Below are 24,820 nucleotides of genomic sequence, written 5' to 3'. Positions count from 1 at the left end.
AGGACAATAATTAAATATACATCCTCTGTTTGGGATCCCTCAACTCAATTAAGAAACTAGAACAGACACAAAATAGAGCAGTGAGATTCATTACAAACAAATATTCACATTTGATAAGAGTAACACCTTTAGTAAAATCACTAAATTTAGAAACCTTTCAGGATAGAAGACTTAAGTAAGGTAGCAATTATACATAAAACACTGAACAGTAATGTTCAAATACAAAAATAAAACCTAATAAAATACTTAAACACATAGATAAAGGCACATTCCTTGTTCCATATGCTAGGACATATTTGTACAAATACTTATTCTTTCAACTAGTGCTATTAGAGCATGGAATGGGTTGCCTGAGTCGGCCAGTCAATGACTAGGCAGAATTTAATTCATTGATTAACATGCATAAATAGATTGACCTAAGTTACTTCAAAAGAGAAGATGATTACGTCCTATGCATCCCTGTGTCAATCTAGTTGTACAAGTTAATCAGTGGCTCTTATAATTAGTCATTGCCATGGTTTTCCTGGCTGATTCAGGCAACCCATCCCATGCTCTAATAGCACTAGCCGAAAGAAGGAGCATTTGTAGGCCTATATGTTTATCCTAGCATATGGAATTTAAAAAATGTGTTATCTTTGTTTCTTTTTCAGTCTTCTAAGTATTTCATTTTGGTTTCGTTTTTTTTGTATTTGTAGATTATAGATCTAGATCTAATGGTTCAGTGTTTTATGTATTATAATTATTGCTAATTTACTTATTATTCTTCTATCATGAAGGCTTAAGGTTATCTACATTTAGTGACTTTACACTAAATGAAGTAAATGTGTTCCTCTAATTATCGGAGTTTATAATTAATAGATCTAGTTACTTAGTAGATCTAGATCTAGTAGGCCTATCACTAGATGACTAGAATCTATTGCTCACGGAATACGCTTCATTCAGTTCCTGCACTTTACATAAAATGTCTACAAATATTAAGAATGTAAACATAAATGATTTGATCAAGCCATTATCATGATTATGAAAAGGAGGTCAAAGTTTACTTCGTTATTTTTTTACTCCGAAATTCGTGAATTCAACCAACCGTAACTTTCACCCTCCCCTCCCCCTTCCTAAAATATGTGTGAACGAAATCGTGCAGTGAGACTTCGTCACTATCATCAGCACAGTTTGTTTGGTTTAAGGGGGAGGCACTCTTGTTTGAGAAGAAACCAAAACATGCTCACGTTATAGACAGAGTTGTTGCTAATGATCAAGTCAATCTAGAGCAGAAAGAAGTAAAAATAGTTTAAAGTAGAGCAGTGGAAAAATTTTACGATGAAGTAGAGGACAAAATTTATAGATCTAGTGAATATAAGTCTGCAGTGTAATATTTCACTCTATTCTATTATAATTATTCCATATTTCCTATTCACTCACTGTGTCAGTGTGTGTGTTATTCAGCCTATTGAAGTATTGAATTAATTTAATTTATCTACGTCGACCGTCGTCTACGACAATCTTTGTAAGTTTCATTAGTTTGTTGAATCTACGTTCAGGTTACTATTACTCTTACTAAGATCAGAAAGTGTAAAGCGTAATTTAAAATTAAGTACGGTAAGTGAAAATGCATTTTTAGAAATTAGATCTAGATCAGTAGATGAATTATTTGAATAGATTATCTGATTAGACTTTCTATATCTTAGATTTAGATCTATCTAGACCAGGGGTTCTCAACCTGTGGGTCGCGACCCCTTTGGGGGGTCGAATGACCATTTGCCAGGGATCGCCTGTGACCATCTGGAAATTTTGGGGGCGCAATTTTTTATCGGAAGTGTTTTTGTTTGTTTTTTTGTTTCGCATGTGTTGTAACAAGCATATGATGATATGTTTTACCATAATGGATATAGATTTATTAGTTTTTATGGACTATGATTGGACATTACTCAGTCTCAGATAAAGTTATTACCAAACAAATTATGAAACGATCAAGTTTCAATGAAAAAATACAATAAAAATAAATAGTGGCAGTGACCAATATAAACACAGACTTATTGCAAGACGATGCAGAGGGCACTTTTAGTGAATGTAACATCCTTGTTTGAAGTAGGCATGTTTTTTTAAATTGGTTCTTTTTTGTTGTTGTTTTTTTTATTAATTTTCATTCAAAATAAATGTTGCAGACCACATCTCCGTCGTTGCAGAATACATTTTTCAACAAATAAATTTACTGTCCATCAATGCATCGAAACACCATTGTGGGATCAAACATTTCTTTGGTGAAGATCTAATTGCGTTGTGAAATTCAATTATTAATGTGCCATCTTAGTATAGTCAATGGAAATAAATTCATTATGGAACAACTCATGAACACAGACTTCAAACAAAAGAAAGTTAATAAAAGAAAAGAGAATGACGGTATAGTTTACGCAGCAATTCAGAAACCCCGATGCGACATTTATAATGTTTTCTGTGCCGCATGCATTGAGGCAGAACAAACATCCAAACTGTGCCGATTACGACATCCAGTAGTTTAGTTTAGACTCAGGTGGCAAGAACCATAATTAAAACATATCAGCCTATGATTCTTCTTGTTTGTTGGCTCTCAGAATTGCCAGAGTTCTGAAACCTCACACCATTACCAAGGAGTTATTGTCAGCGGCCAAAGGCATTGCTCCTTATGATAGGAGCCAAATTTATTAATAAATTTCTAGAGCAATTTCCATACCTGATGACACTATACACAGAAGATTAGTTGACAAGTCTTTGGATATTAAGGAAATGATGTCTGCTTCTTATACAATATTTAGCATCCAGCTTGATGAATCCACAGGCGTTGTAGATTGTTCACAATTACTAGTTCCGGTATACTTAGATATATATACATAATGGCAATTATAAATATTAATTTGTATGCAAACCTCTATAAAAGACCTCTTCAGCGTATGATGTAATTGACAAAGTTGGTTAAATTTAAAACAGTAAAAAACTTCTTGGAAAAATATTTGGTGTCTGCACAGATGGTGCTGTAAGTATGCTTGGATGTTGGTTTGGATTTCAATTTTTGGTACAGAATGAGTCACCATAAGAATTCATCGTAACTCATTGTATGATTCATCCACATATATTAGCAACGTCAATAGTCTCAGCTAAATGTATAACAATTGGCCCCATATTTATCGCTTTTACAAATATGTCTTTGACTTTATAAACTAAACTAATATTTAATGAACATGTGATTAAGTGCATGGCTATAGATACAAAGGTCCTGCATCTATAGGCTTCATTGCTCTTCTGTTCTCGTCCTGACCATGATTTTCAGAAGAGCATCATATTGGTTTTCCAGACACACATGACATGACATGTGGTCATTGTGGTGGTATGTTGAATTAGTCCCCTTGAGGAGGCTTGAGCCCCGAGTTTGAATCTAAATCGTACAACTTTTTATGCATTTAAAAAACGCTCACAGTATATTCACCCTGATACCCCCTTCTTTCCCTACTCCCCCTTTCCCAACTGGTCCAGATAAGTGATAGGCTCACAGCGCAATGAGAAAGTTAAATCATGAAATATCGCTTTATAAACAAAAAATATAAATATTTTTAATCACACAGATTTATTATTGTTAGTCTAGATTTAATAACATGACTGATCCAAACTAATTGATACAATTACACTTGATGTAAGCTTTGTTGGTTTGTTTTATAGTATTTCTACATTCTTCTTATTTTTTAGTGTAAACTCTTAAATGCAGTATCTACTATAAATTGAAAATTTACAAATGTTCTCCCCCAAAAAAGATTGAATTGCATTTCCCTAATTCTTTTCTTTAAGGTAAATTTAAGATTAACATTGTTTGTGACACTCCCTGACTAGTTTATAGAATTGTTTGTTTGGCCTAGTTTTTTGAGATAATGAAAAAAAATCTTTTTTTTTTATTGGAGTTATTGTAGTTAAGTTTACATCCTTTTCAGTGTGATTTTTCCTAAGTAGAATACATTATTCAAAATACAAATTTGTTCAATGTTAGCATCTCCCACATCATTTGATCACAACTTTTAAACTAAGCCTATATCATCTCACTCTGTCTGTCTAATAATAAGTTTGTACATTGTATGTTATTTCTCCAAAACCTGATTTCGGATCATGCTGAAATTGTGCAAAATTATTTCTTTTTTCTTTTACTTGACAAAATAGGAATCAATATAGAAAATTAACCAATTACTTAACTATTAGTAATTAATTATTTTTTTTTAAATATAAACCAAGAGAAATAGTACTTGACTGGTGTGGTGGTATAAGTTGAATTAGGCCCCTTTATACTTAGTAGGTCGCTGCTTTAAAGTTTAAAGCTAACAATAGACAACTATAAAACCATCTATTTTCATAAGTGATTTTCTGGCAGAGTGGTTAGTGTATTAACTTGTTGAGGCTTTAGCCCTACAGTTCGAATTCAGGTCGTTCATAAGCGATGACCCTTCTTGTCCCCCTACTCCTTTCCGACTGGTCCTGGTCTGCTAGTGTGTTTGAGAAAGGTTCAAACTGCGCTCAACAAAAACTATTTGAAAAAATATTTGTATAGCCCAGATTTATTATTGTTAGTCTAGATCTATTACAAATTTAAATACATAACTGATAAAAACTTAAAACTAATTGATACAACTACGTTTAATATAAGCTTTTTTTTTTTAAGATTCAAGGAGAGTTATAATAAACTTTTATATATGCAATAGTAAAAAAAATATTATTTGTTTTAGATATTGTAATTGAAACAATCTGTAGGTTAATGACATCATTGTTGATAATTGTATAGTACTTTCATGCATTTAGTGATAAGATGGTTTTTTTCCATTCAAAGATATAGTTAACCAAATTATGGTGACCTTTATCATTTCCTTATTCAATGGTTCTCAAATCTGTATCTTGTGAAAAAAATTATAAAACTAAAACACACAATGTTGATATACTTATATATTTTGAGCCCCTAGTTTACATTTACATGTGGCAACCATTATTACAAGCCAGTGTTTGTATTGTATTGGATACACTAGCATGTTCAATGAAACACTCTTTGAAGAATGGTTTACTGATCCAGCTTACACTGAGACTTGAGAAATGACTTAAAATCTTACCACCTCCCTATTCTCCAAACCTTTTTTTTTTTCTTCATTTCCCGGAAAAAAATATTTTTGAGAACCATTGAATTAGGAAATGATAAAGGCTCTGATAATTGTTTTAAATCTTTATTTTATGGGCCAAAGATATTATTTTCTGCGCATGTCCATGTAGTATAAGGTTCTGTTTACTAGAGATTTAAATTCAAGGATTTCTTTTTAGAGCCGCCTAACATTTGGCGTTGTATCGATATACGACATGAACATCATATATTTATATAGGCCATGAGTCTTATCGGGTTTCCTGGCTTTGATCTCAACTCGTTCGGTGGAAATGGCCGAGATCTATTCTGAAAGGGTCGTGAGGTATTTGCTTCCACTAGACGGATCCGAGACAACAAGAAAAGAGCATTTCTTATGCAGTGCCTATGAGTACGGTATTAAAGATACAGACCCACGAGAGTAATTAGTGTTTTGTTTTTGGCGTACTAAGGGTAATCTGTGTAAACAAAAAGCTTGACTCTAGGCTTTTGTGTTGTGTGTGGTTGAAACTATTTTGAGTCAGCATTTTTGTTTTTAGTGTCACCAATACAAGTAAACTAAGAAAACTAGCAATACAAAACAACATTCGCTCATCTCACGTGACAGAAAGTGGACCAGGGTTGAATGTGAATTTCTGAATTGTATCAGGCAGAGGTGTCGATGCAGTCTTGTTTGATATAATACAAAACCCTTTTACCAGTGCTTTTTTTTTTGTGACGGTACGCACCGGTACGGCACCTTTTTCAATGTGGGGAAACATGTTTTTACTTTTCTTGTAATTTAACGTTTGTTATTAATTTATTGGTAGTCAAAAGTTAGGCAATTCATCACTGAGAACACCGGCACCCATTTCGTTAAAAAAAAAAAAGCAGCACTGTTTATTACTATAATACTTGATAAAATAATCTCCAGTCTTGAACAAGTATTTAAATCATTGGATATTTCCTTCTTTCTTTCGTTCTACCTCTTAGAATTGCCATGTTTATAAACTCGCTTTAACAACTCTCTAGCGTGTAACGTACAGAACACATCGCGGTCAAAGCTCCGTTGAAGATTTATGATGTCACAATGTAATTGTGTTCTGGAGGGGGTATCACATACTTATAAACAGGTATCTACGAAAATGTTTGTGTCGCTGCTACCCTTGCCCTCTGTCCCCCAGGCATGTTCTCCAAACCAAAGATCCAAATAATTTTAATCCATGTGACTCTGTCCAAACTCCTGGTTTATATCTCCTCCTCCCCCCACCAGGTATCAGCCCTATTCTGCTCGTCTTAACACCTTGACAAAGTCAACACTGTCATCCACTCAAAAGTACTCCAGCTATCGCAGACCTAGGTGTAGATAGCTAGATCTAAGTGCTGTTCTCATTCACGAGTAGGATTCATTTGAAGTAGTAGGCCTACCGAGACCGACTCGTGGACCTGCATTTGTCTGAATGGTAATTTATTTTATCACCTTGACCCACTTCTAGGCCTGAGTAGAGCGTTAGTACAGCGTTAGTACAGAGTTTTTTTTTTTTTTTCAAATGTTTTTTATGCATAAATTTACTTACTGTATGATCGTACCATTGTACTGCGCCCCCCCCCCCTTTTTTTTCTTTCTTCCGTTGGGAGAAGCTGCTTTTGTTTTTATTATGCCGACTACCTGTCACGTTTTGATCTCAGAAAGCAATGAACATAGGCAAATCTATCTATCATTCTATTGAAACTGGGTTGCAGTGGCTTCTTTCAGTGTCTTAGAAGGGAATTTTTTGTACAATGCTTTACCAACTCATTCTGTCTGTGCCTGGTAGAAAGTTTGTACACTCTATTTCTCCCTTCCCTTCTCGGATCAAGTGGAAACCTTCAATAATTATTCATAGACAAGACATGAATCAGTCAATAAAAATAAAATTAACAGATACGGTTAAACATGTAGGGTAATAGAACACGTGATTTCTCCCACGCCCATTTTCTGATCAAGTTGAAACTTTCAACAATTGTTTGTTGTACCAAACCTATTTGGTGATGGTCTAGTAATATAGTTGAAGTGTATAGAGTGGCTTTAAGAAGAATATAGGAGAACGAAAAAAACACATTACTTAACAAGGTTACAAAAGACAGTTTGTGTGGAAACAAAAACTCATAATCGGCCCCCGAAGTAAAATGTTTTACATAATTCGGATAATCCTTCAGAGTTGAAGATAGTTTACTTCCTAGTCCAAACCTCCCGCAGGACGACGGGGGATGGGAGCAGGCAGGGTTTGAACCTTCGATCGTCGATAAATCAAAACGACAGTCCAGTGCGCAAACCGCACGACCAGTGGTCCACCCAGGTAGGCTTCAATATTTTCAGAAAGAACATCCGAATGAAATTATATCAAAGACAAATGAGAGATAAGAATGGAGAAAGAAGGTTAATAGATCTTGTGTAGTGCCCCAACCGTCCCGCAGATCAAAGGATACGTGAAAGTGAATGTAAAGTTAGATGTGAACCTGGCCTAACTAGTTTGTGGTCTATAGGGCAGATGATGTAAAGTTCATCTGTCGTTGTGGCCTACGGTTAAGGAGGGTGTCATGTAGCCAGCACAACGACCAACCGCCTTTGCTTTTCCCCAACTAATGTCAGGTACCCATTAGAGCTGGGTAGACTCAGAAGTTGAAAATCCCAGTCTTCACCAGGATTCGAACCCGGGACCCTCGGTTCGAACTAAATACTCATTTTCGAATTCTCAAAAAAAAAAAAAAAAAAAAAAAAATTCCGCTATATAGAAAAGTGTTCACGAAAATGATGTTTATAAGATTACTAATCGTCTTAAATTAGGTGTAACATATAATGCATACTAATTAGCTTTTTCTTATAAAAAACTGCTTGCATAATTGATTTTTAAAAATTAGAATTTTCGCTTTCAGGAAAAAAAAAAGTAGCCGTTGCATCAGAACTTTGAATGGTCTAAAATATTGTGAAGTCGGATTTTCAATATCTCTTCTAGTTTACGAGATCTAAACGGGACAGACGGACAGACATTTCGCACAAAACTAATAGCGTCTTTTCCCCTTTCGGGGGCCGCTAAAAAAAAGTATTTTATTCATAGTGCAATAAGATATAACATTGCTTTAATTAACGTTCGTGCATTTCGAACTTCTTTCCTAGTGTAAAATAATTCTCCAATTCAGCCAACAACAAAAATAACATAACGACTAGATGGACAATGTTAACTGCCTAGGGCCTATAATTCTGTGTATTTTCACCAAAAGCGAAAAAGGCTGTTAGAAAAGGTAATTTAGCATTTAGGGCCATCACTGTACCAAATATAAATATTTGTGTGATCTGAACATTTAAGTTAAATGCTTCTTTAAATTGTAGCATATCTTTTAATTTGAAATTATTATCAAAAGACTTGCCAATTAGGCCTACAATGTTATAAGATTCCTTCCAGTAGGCCTACTTAGTAACAGCCTCTAAGGTGCTATGTATTATTTCATTTTCATCTCTGTTTAAAAAAATGACATCATTAGCCTTGCCTGTGTAGTCGTGAGGCGTTCGTAGAATCTTCATTGGTCTGTCCAACCAATAAACTGTCATTCAGTAAATAGCACATTTACTTAAATCGTCACGCGCGGCTGTCTCTATAGAAATCGGTCACCTGCAATGTTTGCAGCCTATTCCTAACTGATGTCCACTGTCCTGAGTTCCTCCATGAAGAGCGGCACCAAGCTGTTTGTGTTTTACTAGTATTTGGTCGTTGTTATCCTTGGGATGCGTGATTCATTCTGTCGGATTACATGTCCCGCAAACCTTATAGGTCATAACCTCATTAAATGGCCCGAGTGCCCATTCGGCATAGGGTTGCTAGTGACCCCGTCTCTCTGACTTCTAAGATCCGTCCTAGCCACTTCTGCTGAGCCAGATTTTTAGTTTTCTGTCGATAGTTGCACATGATTTACATGTCTCGCATGCATTCGTCGACGTAGGGATAGGTGGATTTTTTGTCTCAGACCAATAGATTGGTTTGGCGTAACAATGGACCCTGTCTTTCTAATTCTACATGTGAACTTATCTAGCGCACTCCCATGTACAAAAGTAGGTCCGTTGAACTCTCCACTTCGATAACTCGACTTAAGTTGAATGTCAGCTTGGAAGTTTGTAGTATTTGAACCTGAAAGTAACCCATATTTATTGAAGCGTGAAGAAGTTACGTATACAGCCTACGATATGCCATGTTTGAATGGAAACACACAGTACATTTTTAAATAGTTAATGACTTCTCAGAGAATGGTTTTTTTTTTCTAATTGCTTATTTAAAAAACAAATCGCCATAGTTACTATTAGCATTATAGGTTACTGTAGGCCCTACTTAACATTTCAAATAACTTGAGAGAACCAAAACGGAACATGTTTCCGGTTATTTCCGAGATAGATGTCACACGAGTTTAATTTCCGGAAAGTCCCTTTATTGTATGGGATGACCTGTCTTGACGTTCTTTCACAGATTATTACATCCCTGTACACGTCATTGTACCTCCCCCCCCACCCACACACACACCAAAAAAAAATAACCCAGATGATTTCAGGCTTGGTTCAAACTCGGGATCACCGTGACGACTTTCCAAATCACCCACTACAACCAGTCGCTCGCTGTAGCTTACGAAAGATTGTAACTTGCAGTGTTGGCCAACCGAGTCATTCACTTGAAGTCAAATTGTAACTTGCAGTGTTGGCTAACCGTGTCATTCGCTTGGAGTCAAATTGTAACTTGCAGTGTTGGCTAACCGAGTCATTCACTTGGAGTCAAATTGTAACTTGCAGTGTTGGCTAACCGAGTCATTCGCTTGGAGTCAAATTGTAACTTGCAGTGTTGGCTAACCGAGTCATTCACTTGGAGTCAAATTGTAACTTGCAGTGTTGGCTAACCGAGTCATTCACTTGGAGTCAAATTGTAACTTGCAGTGTTGGCTAACCGAGTCATTCGCTTGGGGTACGATTTCTATTTACTTGTCTTATCGACATTCACTTAGGCCACCAAGAAGTTACTTGTTAGACCCCCCTGATTTATAGCCTTGTCGACCCTGCCCTCCCATTTTCAAGGACCATTAAGCAGTGCATTTGTTTTGTATTCAGTTGTTCAACTTAACAGCTGGCAAGGTTTCCGTCCCACTGTTTGGAGATTCAGACGAATCTATTAGAGCGTATTTTCCATATGTAATCAAGGTGAGGTTTACTTGGAGGCCTGGACGCCTGCTTAGCAAGGCTTACAATTTTGACTCTTCTGGACACACACAGGTACTTAGTTCTACAGCATTTTAAAGCAATCTACGCTTTTAAAAAATCATTATAAATGTACAGGAATTGATCGCTGCCTTATTAGGAAAGACGTCGGTCAGTTAAAAAATGGATATTATAGTCTATTTGTTAACCAATCAATGGCTCTTAGTTACATGTTCTTGAAAGTAACGTGGCAAGCATTGGCTACCCACCGGAAGGGCATCTGTTCGAGACTTGGTGTAGAACTGAATACAACTCGTATAGTAAGTTGTCACAGTGAATACTTGTTATAATATAATGCGATTGTGCATAGCACCGTTTGCCACATAAATGCTGGGAGGGTCGATGGTTAGCAATGTAGGACATTCTGAACTGTAGCACTTGATGAAACAATATACAGGGCCTAGACCGGCTTGACCGATTGCTCCAATTGGGCCCCGCGCCTGGCTGGGGCCTCGCAATTAACATTTTAAGCATATCACAATCACTCAGGGCTCTTGTCACTGGCTTTTAAAGATGTAGGATTTTCAGGGTTAACATATTTAGTGTAGACACTCTAGGCCTATCGTCGATTGACGTAACTTTAATTAACCCACTGGCGCCTATTGCGTTTGAGTTGCTTTCTATGCATGTTGTATAACAAATGTTGGTATAATGATCTAATAAATAGAAATAGTTATTGTTTTAAAAAAATTAAAAGAGGGGGAGCCTCGAAAGCATTCATTAAATTGGGCGCCGCAATTCATAAGGCCGGCCCTGACATTATATATTTGTATACAAAGAGAAAACTAAGCATCCATCCTTGATGTGAAGTTGTAAATCCTATTTCTATAAGAACAACTAGTTGCTCCCTAATGTTGTGTCAAGTACACCTGCTTGTGTTAGCGATACAAATATAGCTTTCCCCTCTCCTTATTTTTTTTTTTCGAAGCTCGGGCTGATTCTGTTTGTCTGTTTGATCATGAACGAATTCTTAGATGACATAGATCTTGGATTCTTATCGCCGACAGGGGGGGGGGGAACATTCAAGATCTTACGTTTTAAAACGAATGTCACGTGAAGTAGGGGGCAGGGTTAAAAGGTCAAATACCATCTCCTGACCATTGTTTGAAGTAACAGAAAAAAACACTTAAACTTCGTCTAGTAATGCGGTCATACAATAAGATCATAAATGGAAGATGAAGGCCAAGTTAACATGAAGACTATACCAAAGAATAGACGGGGCCTCACATTTGGCCAAATTCTCGGGAAAAAAAAAAGCGAAGGTCCGAGCCCATCTAATCGGTGAATGGCATGCACATCTAGGACTTCTTGACTTGTTTAGGCTCCGTTTTTTTTTCTTACATGGCCCCTAAACTTGCAAATTCTGGGAACCTCTGCGTTAAAAGTACTGTTAATCTATTGTTATTGTTTAAAATAAAATAAACAAAAACAAACTTGATTGTTAGTTTATCAGATGATGGTGTTGTTCCCAGTCACCGAATTTCTTTCTTAACAAGGATAAGATGATGTCACAGTCAAAGCAAAAGGTAATCAACACACACACTGTATGAAAGTGATCTGTTAAGGTCTGCATTATTTTTGAATCACAATCCAAGGAATTCATACCGTAACAGGTTATTCGTCGTGTCGGTAAGTGGTATACGAAATATATGATAGAACCCTTATCTACCTCTGTAATGACTGCATTACTGCAATGTCTTAACTCTTATTGATACATGGAGTAGAATAGATCTAAGTTGAAACTAGTATAGATTGATAGTGTGGATATATATATAGGTCTGTAATTAAAAGCTAGTTTATATTTGAAATGTGAATGTTTTTTTTATTTAAACTTTAAAAAACTAAAGCAATCGATAATTATCTTAGAGGAGAGAAGCGATTTCGCTGAATTGCGGATGTCGATTAAGTTTTTCACTATTGAAATAACTGAGACTATTGCCTAATTTAAATTAAATAAAAACAACAAATTCAATTACTATTTAGTAGGCCTATTTATAGTTGTAAACAATTCTTTGAGAACCGCTGATCTAATTTTGAGCAATAGGTTTCACAACTCGTACTGTGTCCGTATTTTTGTTTTGTTTTGTTTTAATTGACCGAAAAAAAATTTTAGAGAGATATAGATTGATAGATAGATAGCATTGAGATGGGCAAGGAGCGTACACTTTGACCCACGTCCTCTTTCCTTCATAATTCAATGTTTTGAAATAGGGAAAAAAAAAGAATGGGAAGTTCAGTTTTAGAAGACATTCTACGGAAAATAATAATGGCTAGGTCTTCAATTCCGAAGATTAAGGATGAGTGCAGTGTTTTTAATATGACAACGCAGTGCAAGTTGCGACCTGCATATTTGTCCACATCAGCCATGTTTTACGCTGGAGGTCTTTTTTTTTTTCATTTCGTCTTTTGCTCTTCGGCAAGGTATTTTCTTTGGTCATCAGAGGTGTGTCCCACAGCCTTGAGAGTCCTCCATCTTTTTCAGAGGCCATCTGCTGCCAGCTATTTATTCTGTGCCATTGAGGACGAAATAGCGCCTGGGTTGATCTTTATTGCATAATAGCGCCCGAGTAGACCTTCATAGCAAAATAGTGCCCGAGTTGATCTTTATAGCATAATAGTGCCATAGTTGATTTTTTTAGCATAATAGCGTCTGAGTTGATCTTTATAGCATAATAGCGTCTGAGTTGATCTTTATAGCATAATAGCGTCTGAGTTGATCTTTATAGCAAAATAGCGTCTGAGTTTATCTTTATAGCATAATAGCGCCTGAGTTGATCTTTATAACATAATAGCGCCTGAGTTGATCTTTATAACATAATAGCGCCTGAGTTGATCTTTATAACATAATAGCGACTGAGTTGATCTGTAAAACATAATAGCGCCTGAGTTGATCTTTATAACATAATAGCGCCTGAGTTGATCTTTATAACATAATAGCGCCTGAGTTGATCTTTATAACATAATAGCGCCTGAGTTGATCTTTATAACATAATAGCGCCTGAGTTGATCTTTATAACATAATAGCGCCTGAGTTGATCTTTATAACATAATAGCGCCTGAGTTGATCTTTAAAACATAATAGCGCCTGAGTTGATCTTTATAACATAATAGCGCCTGAGTTGACACATTATAGCGCCTGAGTTGATCTTTATAACATAATAGCGCCTGAGTTGATCTTTATAACATAATAGCGCCTGAGTTGATCTTTATAACATAATAGCGCCTGAGTTGATCTTTATAACATAATAGCGCCTGAGTTGATCTTTATAACATAATAGCGCCTGAGTTGATCTTTATAGCACTTACGGGTGTCTATCACAATATGTAAAGAACATAAAAGTGTAATTCGCTTTACATAGTTTTTCAGTTTCTTTTCATTTCACAAGGTCTTCACTAGACAATGTGTGCTACCTATTGTCCTTTGACGTAGGTCTTTAGCATTGGTCAATCTGTGCTGTCCGTGATCACTGAACCTATTTTCTCATTAAAGTAAACTTTTATGAACACCCGAGCGCAGATATATCTTTTTTTCAATGTTTGCTTTTAAAAGTTGAACTAAATTCTAAATGTGCACGTCTGATCCAATGTTCAACTTAATTATATTAGGTAATTGGTACTGTAGGAGTGTAAATATTTTGTAATAATAATTAGCCAATGTCATTAGGGCAATTATCTCTCCTTCGTGTTCTATGCTACTTGCAAAGAATGCTTTGTTACTTTTTTAGGCGCTGTGTACATAACTTAGCCTAGTTAGTTCTATAGTGTCCTTTCTTTTTATGTAGTCACAACCCTTACACACATTAGAGAATCTACCACCTTTCTTCCCTGCGTAAAGGGGAATGAAGTTCACCTGCGTCAACTCTCTAGAGGTCATCGTTTTGTCGAACTAAAAGAGTTTGTCCTGAAGTACAACGTTATTTTCACCATTAGTTTTTCCAAGAATTAATATTTGACTTAACCTTCAGAATGGAATTTTTTTTAATGGAGTGGGGCTTTGTATTGTTAATTATTTGTGTAATTATTTCCTTTGTTTTACAAGACCAAACCAAACGCAATTCTTATTTTTTTTTTTTTGGCCTTTGCTCTGTTTATTAAGGAACCTTATTTTTGGTTTCTAGTTTTCTCGGCATTCCCTGTACACTATATCAAGAAACACATTGCTCATTGATCGTACGCCTACATTTTATTTTAAAAACAACAACAAAGCAACTTGTCTTGTTCACACTCAGGTGTAAGGAATGGCTAGGGGGTACCGAGGGTTTCACTACACACACACCTCACTCGTGCCTCATTCACAAGCAGGGAGGCAGTTTGGAAGAAAAGACGTTTACATTCCGTTCAGTGGTTCGTTCTTCACGTTGCAGCGTTGACACTGGTGGGTGGTAAACTCCAGACTATCTACAGCTGATCATTTAGCCCATTCCTCTGGTGCTTTAATGGTAGCTCTAAGTATATTTGACTAAGCTGCTGAGATTCGCTTTTGCCACGTCGCATTCTGGTATAGACCTAAACTACTACTCAACATTTGGAAACGTATGGTATAACATTCTATGCAGTCTTGTGTCAATACTAACAATCAGGTCACTTAAACAAAAAAAGCAAGTGTACAACATTTTGTGAAATGAAAATATTGAATGCCTACATTTATTTCTGTTAGGATAGAATAGATTTTGTTTTACTAAGCATTGCATTACAAGACTGTCTCGCGTGGATCGAAGTGCTTCTTTCATGTTTCTCTTCCTACAAGGGTTCACTCATCATTGGCTCTGTTGAATCTTTTAGATTGGTACAAAGACTGCTGCTTGTAAAACTCAACTGTAAACTTGTGATAGCAGCCGAGTAGTAAAAGAAACTTCGAGACCCTGAATAGGGATCATATGGAGAAAAGTCCTCAAGCGGGGGAAGGGGTTTACGGCCCGTGAGGCGGTACTATCTGGCCTTCCTGCCCTCTCTACATACTGTACTCATTAACAAAAAATTAACAAAGACCCTCGGATTAGGCCCGATCTCTAGCAATCAATTTTTTTGTGTGTAAATAATAGCTACAAAAGTTTTAATGTAAACAAATTAAACACGCGACGAGAATATATATTAACAATAAGTTACTATCCAGTGAACGATTTGTCTGTGAACCAACTGTCGGTGAACAAGTTGTCTGTGAGCCAATTGTCAGGTGAACGAATTGTCGAGCACTTTACTAGCACTTCAGTTTGTAGAATCCACTACTGAAAGAAGTTAAATAAGCACACCATTCAATGACTTGAAGTTTGTAGAATCCACTACTGAAAGAAGTTAAATAAGCACACCATTCAATGACTTGAAGTTTGTAGAATCCACTACTGAAAGAAGTTAAATAAGCACACCATTCAATGACTTGAATTTGTAGAATCCACTACTGAAAGAAGTTAAATAAGCACACCATTCAATGACTTGAAGTTTGTAGAATCCACTACTGAAAGAAGTTAAATAAGCACACCATTCAATGACTTGAAGTTTGTAGAATCCACTACTGAAAGAAGTTAAATAAGCACACCATTCAATGACTTGAAGTTTGTAGAATCCAATAAAACTGAAAGAAGTTAAATAAGCACACCATTCAATGACTTGAAGTTTGTAGAATACAATGAAACTGAAACAAGTTAAATAAGCACACCATTCAATGACTTGAAGTTTGTAGAATCCACTACTGAAAGAAGTTAAATAAGCACACCATTCAATGACTTGAAGTTTGTAGAATACAATGAAACTGAAACAAGTTGAATGAGCACACCATTCAATGACTTGAAGTTGTAGACTAGCTCTAGAATCTACATTCTACATCATGATCTTTAGTTAGATTCTAGAGGTCAATTAAGTTTTTTTTAAGCACAGTATTATCATGAATCTTGATCTAAATATAATTATTTTTTCTTAAGGGTCTACAAGATCTAGATCTTATGATAGAATGAGATGTCATCATTTATCATAATAGAATGAGATGTCATCATTTATCATCTTAAACAACTTGGCCATGATACACTTGATCTAAATTGTTCTATATAATACTAGGCCTAATATCTAAAATTAAGATCAAGATTCATATTGGTTGTCATTTTAAGTTTAACAAAAAAAAATTTCAATTAACTTTTTTGATTAACACAATGTTTCTGCAACTCCATTTCTGCTAGTCCACATCCCACATTGTTGATCTGTTGTTGTTTTTTTTGGTAGCTGACTTTTTTTTTTAAATCTAATAATATTTTTCTCACTATTTCAGTTTAAACTGATTGACTTGACAACAAATAATCTTATTGAATGGATAACCATTTCTCGTAAGTTGACTGCAAAAAGTTTTTATATTACATTAACTTGTCACTATTTAGGTTGAGTTATGTAGTTAAAGATGGTATTCAAAATAAAGTTGGCCTACACGTACTTTTTCTCTACAGCCTTATTCCGCGAATCATAAATGGCAGCATAGCAGGGATCGTTGGAGTCACCTGTGTATTCCCTATAGATTTAGTCAAAACCAGATTACAGAATCAACAAGCGGGTCAGATTCTATATAAAAGTCTGTAAGTTCATTTGTTTTCATTTGCTAACTCCTTTACATTTTAACTTTTTTAATTTGATTTTTTTTTTTTAATTACTTTAAGATTAGTTGTTCACTTGAAAATGTTAAGGTTTTAAAGTTTGGCCATATTCTTTTTGTGTCACAAGGACCAAAATAGGCCAATTTAATTTTTGATTATTTTCATGTTTTCCATGTGTACCGGTATTTGAATTGTAACCCTTATTTATGCTTTGTAAATTATTTAAAAGGTTAAATATTCCTGTATATTGAAAACCAGAAGTTGCACTTTGCTTGGTACAGGGAATTGTAACTGTTCCATCTCTTGTTTTTTTTTTTCAGACCAGATTGTGCAATCAAAACTTTTAAGAATGAAGGTTTTTTTGGCATGTATAGAGGTAAATAAAAAAGTGTTGTTGTTTTTTATAAAAGACACCTATTTGTAAGCCTTATTTTTCATTGATATATCAAAAACTTTATGTTTCAAAATAATTTTACTGCCTTTATGACTACAGAAAGTTTGGGCAGTATAATCCAAGAACGACTGTACTTTCATGAGCTAGTTTTTATTAAAAGTATGATTTGGTGAGGTGGAAGCATTAAAAATAATTCTTAAAGCCAAATCTTTGTAAACTCTGATTTACATACTACATAACTAAGTCACTCTTATACTATTTCACTTTAGAAGTATTTTAAGTATAGGCATACTCCTTTGCATTGCTCAGTCCATCCACCATGTTTTTAGTAAGCCCTAACAATGGGTTAATTTTGTCTTATATAGGTTGTCATTTATAATGCTGTAGGCCTAATTTATATATTCTTTTAATGATTACCTTTGGATTGTTATATTATTTCCAGGGTCAGGGGTCAATCTACTGCTCATAACTCCAGAGAAAGTGATCAAGCTTGTAGGAAATGACTTCTTTAGACACCATTTGAAAACTCCTGAGTAAGTCACCACTTATTCTTTTTGATTCACATTTAGGCATTACTAATCCAATGAAAACTACAGGATCATTGAAATGTTATGTCACATCTGAATATGAAGCTAATGCACCGACATCAGTCTTTAAGAAAAAGGACTGAAGTTTAATGTTCAGATTTCATTGATAGGAAAAAAGAAAGCTTGAGTTGAAGAATCCAACATTGTATTAAACACATTAATGTTTTGCTTTGCCATTGTTGTCCACCAATATAATTGTTCACACTGTTTAGAGTATTTAAGAATTAAGTCATATTGCTCTAGCACTTGTACATATATATATCCTTTATTCCAATATATAAAATCACAAAATAGAACACAGCAGATTCCAAAACACAAACTTTTTCTGTCTCTTAAAAACTCAATCCCACTTTAGTCAAACATTAAGTCATAGATTCATTCCTACACTGAACAATATCACTGCTTTACTTCCTGTACAAGAGCTCCAGGCATGCTATCATATCTGCCATAACACTGAAGACATCTTGACTGTGTATTATGCTATATTTATTATTCCATTTCAGTGGTCAACTACCTATGTTAAGAGAAGTTTTGGCTGGTGGCAGTGCTGGACTTTGTCAGATTATCATCACCACTCCAATGGAGTTATTGAAAATCCAATTGCAGGATGCAGGAAGAAGTGGTGAGCTCTGTTTTTCTATTGTTTGAGCGTTGACACACAAATTATCATTTTATAGTTAGCACTACCCTAACCAATGGCCAATTTGGTTTGACTTGTATTTTTTGCTTAGTAAAATCCTGGGGTAGCAGTTTTTTGTTTAAGTCCAATACATCCAAGTATGATTGAAGTAAAGTAAGACATCGCTAACATTTTCCATATTTTCTTTTATTAACTTGTTGAAATGTTCCAGCTCGACTGAATGTATCAGCAGAGAATGGAAAACCAAGCTCCACAGCCACAGTGAATCCAAAACTTTCAGCTACAAAAATAACATTGGATCTTCTTCGAACTAAAGGCATTTTGGGACTTTATCAAGGTTGCGGGGCTACAGCACTTCGAGATGTCACGTTCTCCGCCATCTATTTCCCACTTTTTGCTAATTTAAATAAACTAGTAAGTACAAATTATATATATCACAAATATTTGATTAGCTTCTAAAAAGTTGAATAAAATGTAAGGTAAAACTTTATATGTATTCTGGTTTTGGGTAAATGTGTAATAATGATGCTGACAAAGAAATAGATATTAAATCATATTCCAAGAGCAATGATGATTATTTAAATTACCTTTTAGAATATTTTTTTTAAGGAAAGAGAAAAAAATTAAAGTATGGGTGAATTCTGAGCTTAGTCATGCAGATAATGCCATAAACTATTTATGAAATTTTAAAATACCATCCTAACTCTATTTAGTGATATCAACATTTAGTCTTGAATATTAATATACCGGGTACATGTTTATATATTTGTAATGCTATTTGTAAATTTATTGACCATCAACTTAGTATCATTAGTTATACAAGTCCTTAGAATCATTTAGTGGTATAACATGCTGAAAGATGCATAGACATAAAGTAATCATTTATAAATTTTTAAATAATTTTTAAAAAATACATGTATTAACTTAATAGTTATATTTTGTTCCTATATTAAGCAAAATTTCTGATGATCCTTTTATAGTTCCATCAAAAGAAATTACTGCGGCTTTTAAAAAATCATTTCTTCTTTCCAGGGTAAACGTCGAGAAGGCAGTGACCAAGCCGTCTTCTATCACTCATTTATCTCTGGTTGTGCTGCTGGATGTGCCGCTTCATTCTTCGTTACACCATTTGATGGTGAGCTTTTTTTTGTTTTTAAAATAAATCTTTTCACTCAAAAGTTGGCAAATGTTTAGTTAACGAGATAATTACAGTGAGTATAGAGCAATGCATTCTGGTTTATTTCCGTTTACCATGTCTGTGGCTAAGTTTTAGTGCAAACCTTTGATAATTTAATCACCTGTGGCATTTTATTTTTTTTCCCTTTGCAAATTCTCATGACTAAAGAGGTAAATCCTTGATGCACAGCTGCAGTCACACAGGTTAGGCATCTGTAATCACTAGGCGCTGTTGCACTTTCACCCTTCTTTCTACTTCTGCAATCCAGGACCCTTCCTTTTTGCTTGCTCTCCAGCGCCTATTTTTCCCAACTGTTACTGTCAATTTTGAAGAGCTTCATGTCACTTTTGCATACATCAGTATAGAAAAAGTTGGCGACCTGTGGCACTCCTGCTTTCTGTTTAATTTAATACTATTACATGCCAATAATTGTAACTGCTACAAAAATTGATTCATAAATCTTGTATATATTCTTTCTTTTTTTTCTAGTTGTAAAGACTCGTTTACAAACGCTAAGTAAGGGTCAAGGCGAACAACATTATTCTGGAATCATCGATTGCTTCAGGTAGAACTGTTTTGATTCACATTGTCTTAGTAAATATTTTTGGCTATATCCCGTCCTTTGAAACCTTGGGCTTAGTATAAAATTTGAGTTTAGTATAAAACTTTAGTCTTAAACTTGTTTAGCATAAAGCAAAATGAAATTTTAAATTTGAAACTGAAACTTCAAAGATTTTATTAAAGTAAGGGCACTGTACCACATTTTTTGGTGTTTTTCAAGATTTCCAGTTTTCATCAGTACCCACACAAAGTTAATTTTCTTGTGTTCCCAACTAGCCTGCCTTCATCTCATTTATCCTTGAATGTACATATATTATTTTAATGTTTATATTATTCTTCAGAAAAGTGATGGTGGCAGAAGGCCCTAAAGCTTTTTTCAAGGGCGCCTTCTGTAGGATACTGGTGATCGCTCCCTTGTTTGGCATTGCACAGACAGTCTATTACCTAGGTGTGGCTGAATACTTGCTGGGACTACAAAAACCATGAGAGAAATGAATTAGATATTTTGTGGAAAACACTTTTTTTCAGTTTTAGAATATTCTTGGTTTTCATTTCATTATTATTACTTATATTATTGTACACATGAATATTTTTTTTCTGTAAAATCAAAACAGAAGGTGTGATTGACAAAGTATATTTCAGTTGCATGTTAGGGGCTAGAGACTGATTGTTGGGGTTCTATTAGTACTACTCAAAGACATGAATGAAAGGATTGACAAGATTTCAAGTTTAATGTTTTCTACTGTTAACGGAGAATTATCTTGTACAGAATCATATTGTGTTTAAACCAACAAATGAAATATAATTATTTTGGCCATTAGATTCTCTTTTTTCTGAGATTTGTACATATCAAATCTTATATACTAAATACACGGATAGTTCTTAGCACTCGAATGGAAAGAAAACTTGGAATCTTGAAGAACCAAAATTTTCTTTCTCTATACTAAAGGAATTCAATGGATTTTTTTTGTCCATATTTATTTCTAAATTGGTATTAGTCACTTTTTTTGTTGCATAGTAAGCAGCTTTTTTTTATTTTGTGTTCTGAGGGCCCAAGTTACACTATTACAAACACACAAAAGCATAAGGTAACAAATTCATTGTTGACATTTTTAAGAATGGACCAGATTTGAACCAATCAATTTTATTGTTTGCTACATAAAAATCTCAATTTTTTTTAGATCTTTTAAGTTTTGTGATAAAAGGTGTATGGTGCATTAGTCCTGACAGTAATTTTGTTCAATATTGTATCAGCACCCCTTTTTCAAACTTACAATTTTTCCTAAAATCTTGTTTATTATGATTGGTCCAATAATGGAAACAGAAATGTAAATGTTTTTTTTAATTTGTATTTTGTATCACAATGTACAAATTTTGATTTTTTTTCCAGTAAGTTCTGAAATTATTCACTAAAGTTTGGTTATTGAACCCAATCATTATTCATGCACATATTTAGCTGTTTAATGTATGGTCAGAGAGACTTTTGTTTCCCTTGCCAGTGAACAAGTAAGCTATTAGCAGTGCGTTTCTTTAGTCCCACCCTTTTTTTTTTCAAATTTTTTGATAACTTACTGGATGATTAAATGTGTTAAGATTTACGACATCAATCAATCCTTACTTCAGACTGGTATCCCTCATTTAGTACTACTGAATAATGCTGCTGGTTTATTGTTCATAGTCTGACTTGTAACACTTGTGTATTAATTACAATAATAGTTCCCTGTCATCATTGGATCAATGAAGACTTCATATTTTTTGTAATATACATTGCATCAATGGTTACTGCCAACTTCCCCACCCCCTTTTTTTTTTTTTTCCTAATTACATTGCATCAATGGTGACCTCTACTCCTGCCCTTTTTAATTATGGTGCCCTCTACTGCTGTACTCCTTTAATTAATGGTGACCTCTAACCTTTAATATACATTGAATCAATGGTGACATCTAATCTCTTTACATAGCATCAAAGGTGGCCTTTGACCCCTGTAGCATTAAATTAATGACTATTGTGTCCTCTTTATTTCTTTAAATATGTGAGTCAATTTTAAATAATTTGTTATGGGTGAACTGACTCTGTATTGGTGCATTTATTCACAGCCCAAAACTCTATTCTCATCTGTTACATTACATGCAGTCAAAATTAGATCTCTTTATTTGCATTTGCACTTATAATAGTCAATTATATTTATTTGGTTTTTTTAATACTCTCAACAATTACTCATTGATTTCTGATTTACATCTGAATTTTTTTTTTTTAGTTGAAACATAATCTCCTTTGAATTGATGAATCATTTTTTTGTTTGTTTATAGCAGTCAGGATTTTTTTTTCAATTAGGTTGTTTTAATACTCCCAACAGATTTACTATTGATTCTGCTGATTTGCCATTTTGATTTTATATCAAAAATATTAGTCATTTTGTAAAAACTTTTCTGTGATTTCATTTTTTTTGTGCTGAATTTTAGTCCTGCTTGGTTTTCTACTGTTTACAACAAAAGAGAGACCTTATATATCTGGCATCCGATTTTACTTTCTAATCTAACTCAATGTATGATTTTCTTTTTTTATCCCCCCTCTGCTTAAGCCTTGATGTTGCATGCTGAGCATCCATTGTAACTTGGTCCTGCTGTTTAGTGCAAGTCTGTTGCATAAGTTGTTAAAGGAAATTTCCATACTAAGGCTTGTCTTCGAGTCCAAAGATTAATGAGGAATGCAGTATTTCCCCTGGCCCCACAGCCCCAGCTGTGACCTACATATTTTGCCACTTCCAGGGCAAGCATAACCATTGTCCGCCATTGGTCGATTAAGATTTTCTTTTCGTCGTCTGCATCTGTTCTCGGCAGCGGATTTTCTTTTGGTCTCAAATGTGTATCCTGCAGCCTTTGTGAGAGACCTCCAGCTATCCTGAAGCCGCAATAATATAATGGAAAAATGACAGTTTTTAGAGTATTATTTCATCTTGTAAAAAGTTGAATATTCTTCTTGTAGCCAGCTATTGCAGTTTGTGCCATGGATAAGTACTGTTCTTCTTCTTGTCTGTTCCCACAGTCATACAGGTTATACAGTAAAACTTCCTTACCATTAAGATATTAATGTGTTAAGTTTCCATCAATCTACTGCTGTATGGCACTGTTGACTGTATCAGTTTATTTGTACATAACAAACTTGTGATATTTTTTTTTCAAATTTTGTGTGATATCACTTAACAGTATATTATGATTAGACAAAGTTTGAACTAAAAACCTTTCATTAAAATTGTTTGTCTATTTTTATTTAAATTTCTGGAGTTTCAAACATGTTTAAAAATTATTTCATTTATAATGCATGTGCATACATTGAAGAATTAGATCAAGAAAGTGTTATTCTATAAGTTTGTGTAAAATCTTAGTTTTGGAAGTAATTAAAATAAAGACTGTTGATGAGGACAAGCAAAGCTAACATATTGCAAATTATAGTTTGATCAATTTTTATATGTGTTTTCCTATCATTTCATAATATTCTGACTCAAAAACTTCCTATATTTAGTGTCTGGTAATTTTTATTTTATTAATTTTAATCTACAAAGTCTGCCTTGTACCTCGCTATACAAAACTCAGTTACCTTTTTTTTTCTGTTACTTTTTTTTCTCGAAGATGCTATAAAGGATTGAAATACACTTTTATGAAGAAATAAACCTGTGAATAAGGAGTAACGTTGACACACACCCTACCCCTGTTGCTTTTTTTTTTTATTTTATTTTTTTAAAGTTTCCTTTCAACGTGAAGAGCTTTATCTGCTATTGATCAGTATTCATTTTATTTTGTTGTATCATTACCTGAAGTTTTGCTTCAGTGAGGACTAGATTGTTCCCAGCTTAAAACATGCTCATTTCTCCAGCATGTATTCAAGATGAGTTATTTCTTTGAGATCATTTATTTTTCTGTTAGCTGAGTTCCAAAGTATTAAGGATGCTCTATACCGAGTGTTATTGATTTGCAATAGTAGTGTTATTGATTTGAAATAGTTGCTCAGATGATTTTCATCACAGGGTATCATTGAATATTATTGGTTGCTTATAATTTGTTCCTTTACTAAAAATATTAGTGTTTTGATATCACATGACCTTAAAAGTTCATGAATAATTTTGTAGCATTACTTTATTTTCACATCTTTATTTCTATTTGTTAAATATTTATGAGGTAACCCAATAAATGGAAGTCAAGAAAAAGCTCTTTTGTGTTTTCATTTTAGATTATTAATAGGAATCACATGACTTTCTTCCAGCATCAACTATGCCCATATTAAAAGATAAAATCTGAACAAAGTTTGACCTGCATATAAACTCGGTGTATTCTATTAAAAATATGAGGAACTCTTTAAATATTTTCTCAGTATCACTTTTGGAAAGCATCTACATTAGAGACATGTCAAATTCAACAATTCTTTCTCATTGAAACCAACAGATCTTAGTTCATTCAAGGAATTCCTTCTCATTGAAACCAACAGATCTTAGTTCATTCAAGGAATT

The 24,820-nt window shown here is 34.4% G+C and overlaps 1 protein-coding gene across 5 annotated transcripts; it reads left to right on the top strand.

The window, feature by feature from the left end:
* Positions 1 to 1,173: 1,173 nt before the first annotated feature.
* On the top strand, positions 1,174 to 23,025 carry LOC106073443 (mitochondrial glutamate carrier 1-like). Of its 5 annotated transcripts, XM_056032854.1 has the most exons (12): positions 1,174 to 1,504; positions 10,239 to 10,400; positions 11,831 to 11,911; positions 16,642 to 16,696; positions 16,814 to 16,939; positions 17,278 to 17,333; positions 17,794 to 17,884; positions 18,442 to 18,560; positions 18,790 to 18,992; positions 19,611 to 19,713; positions 20,245 to 20,320; positions 20,658 to 23,025. In XM_056032854.1, the coding sequence occupies exons 4-12, from the start codon at positions 16,680 to 16,682 to the stop codon at positions 20,800 to 20,802; spliced, it is 936 nt and encodes a 311-aa protein (XP_055888829.1). In that variant the 5' UTR covers positions 1,174 to 1,504; positions 10,239 to 10,400; positions 11,831 to 11,911; positions 16,642 to 16,679; the 3' UTR covers positions 20,803 to 23,025. The 5 variants fall into 5 exon arrangements, with proteins under 5 accessions (XP_055888829.1, XP_055888830.1, XP_013089452.2 ...); XM_056032855.1 differs by lacking the exon at positions 11,831 to 11,911; XM_013233998.2 differs by lacking the exons at positions 10,239 to 10,400; positions 11,831 to 11,911.
* Positions 23,026 to 24,820: the final 1,795 nt, after the last annotated feature.

Source organism: Biomphalaria glabrata, chromosome 6 (assembly GCF_947242115.1).
Source record: "Biomphalaria glabrata chromosome 6, xgBioGlab47.1, whole genome shotgun sequence".
Lineage (NCBI taxonomy): Eukaryota > Metazoa > Mollusca > Gastropoda > Planorbidae > Biomphalaria > Biomphalaria glabrata.
This window is presented reverse-complemented; position numbering and strand designations above follow the sequence as displayed.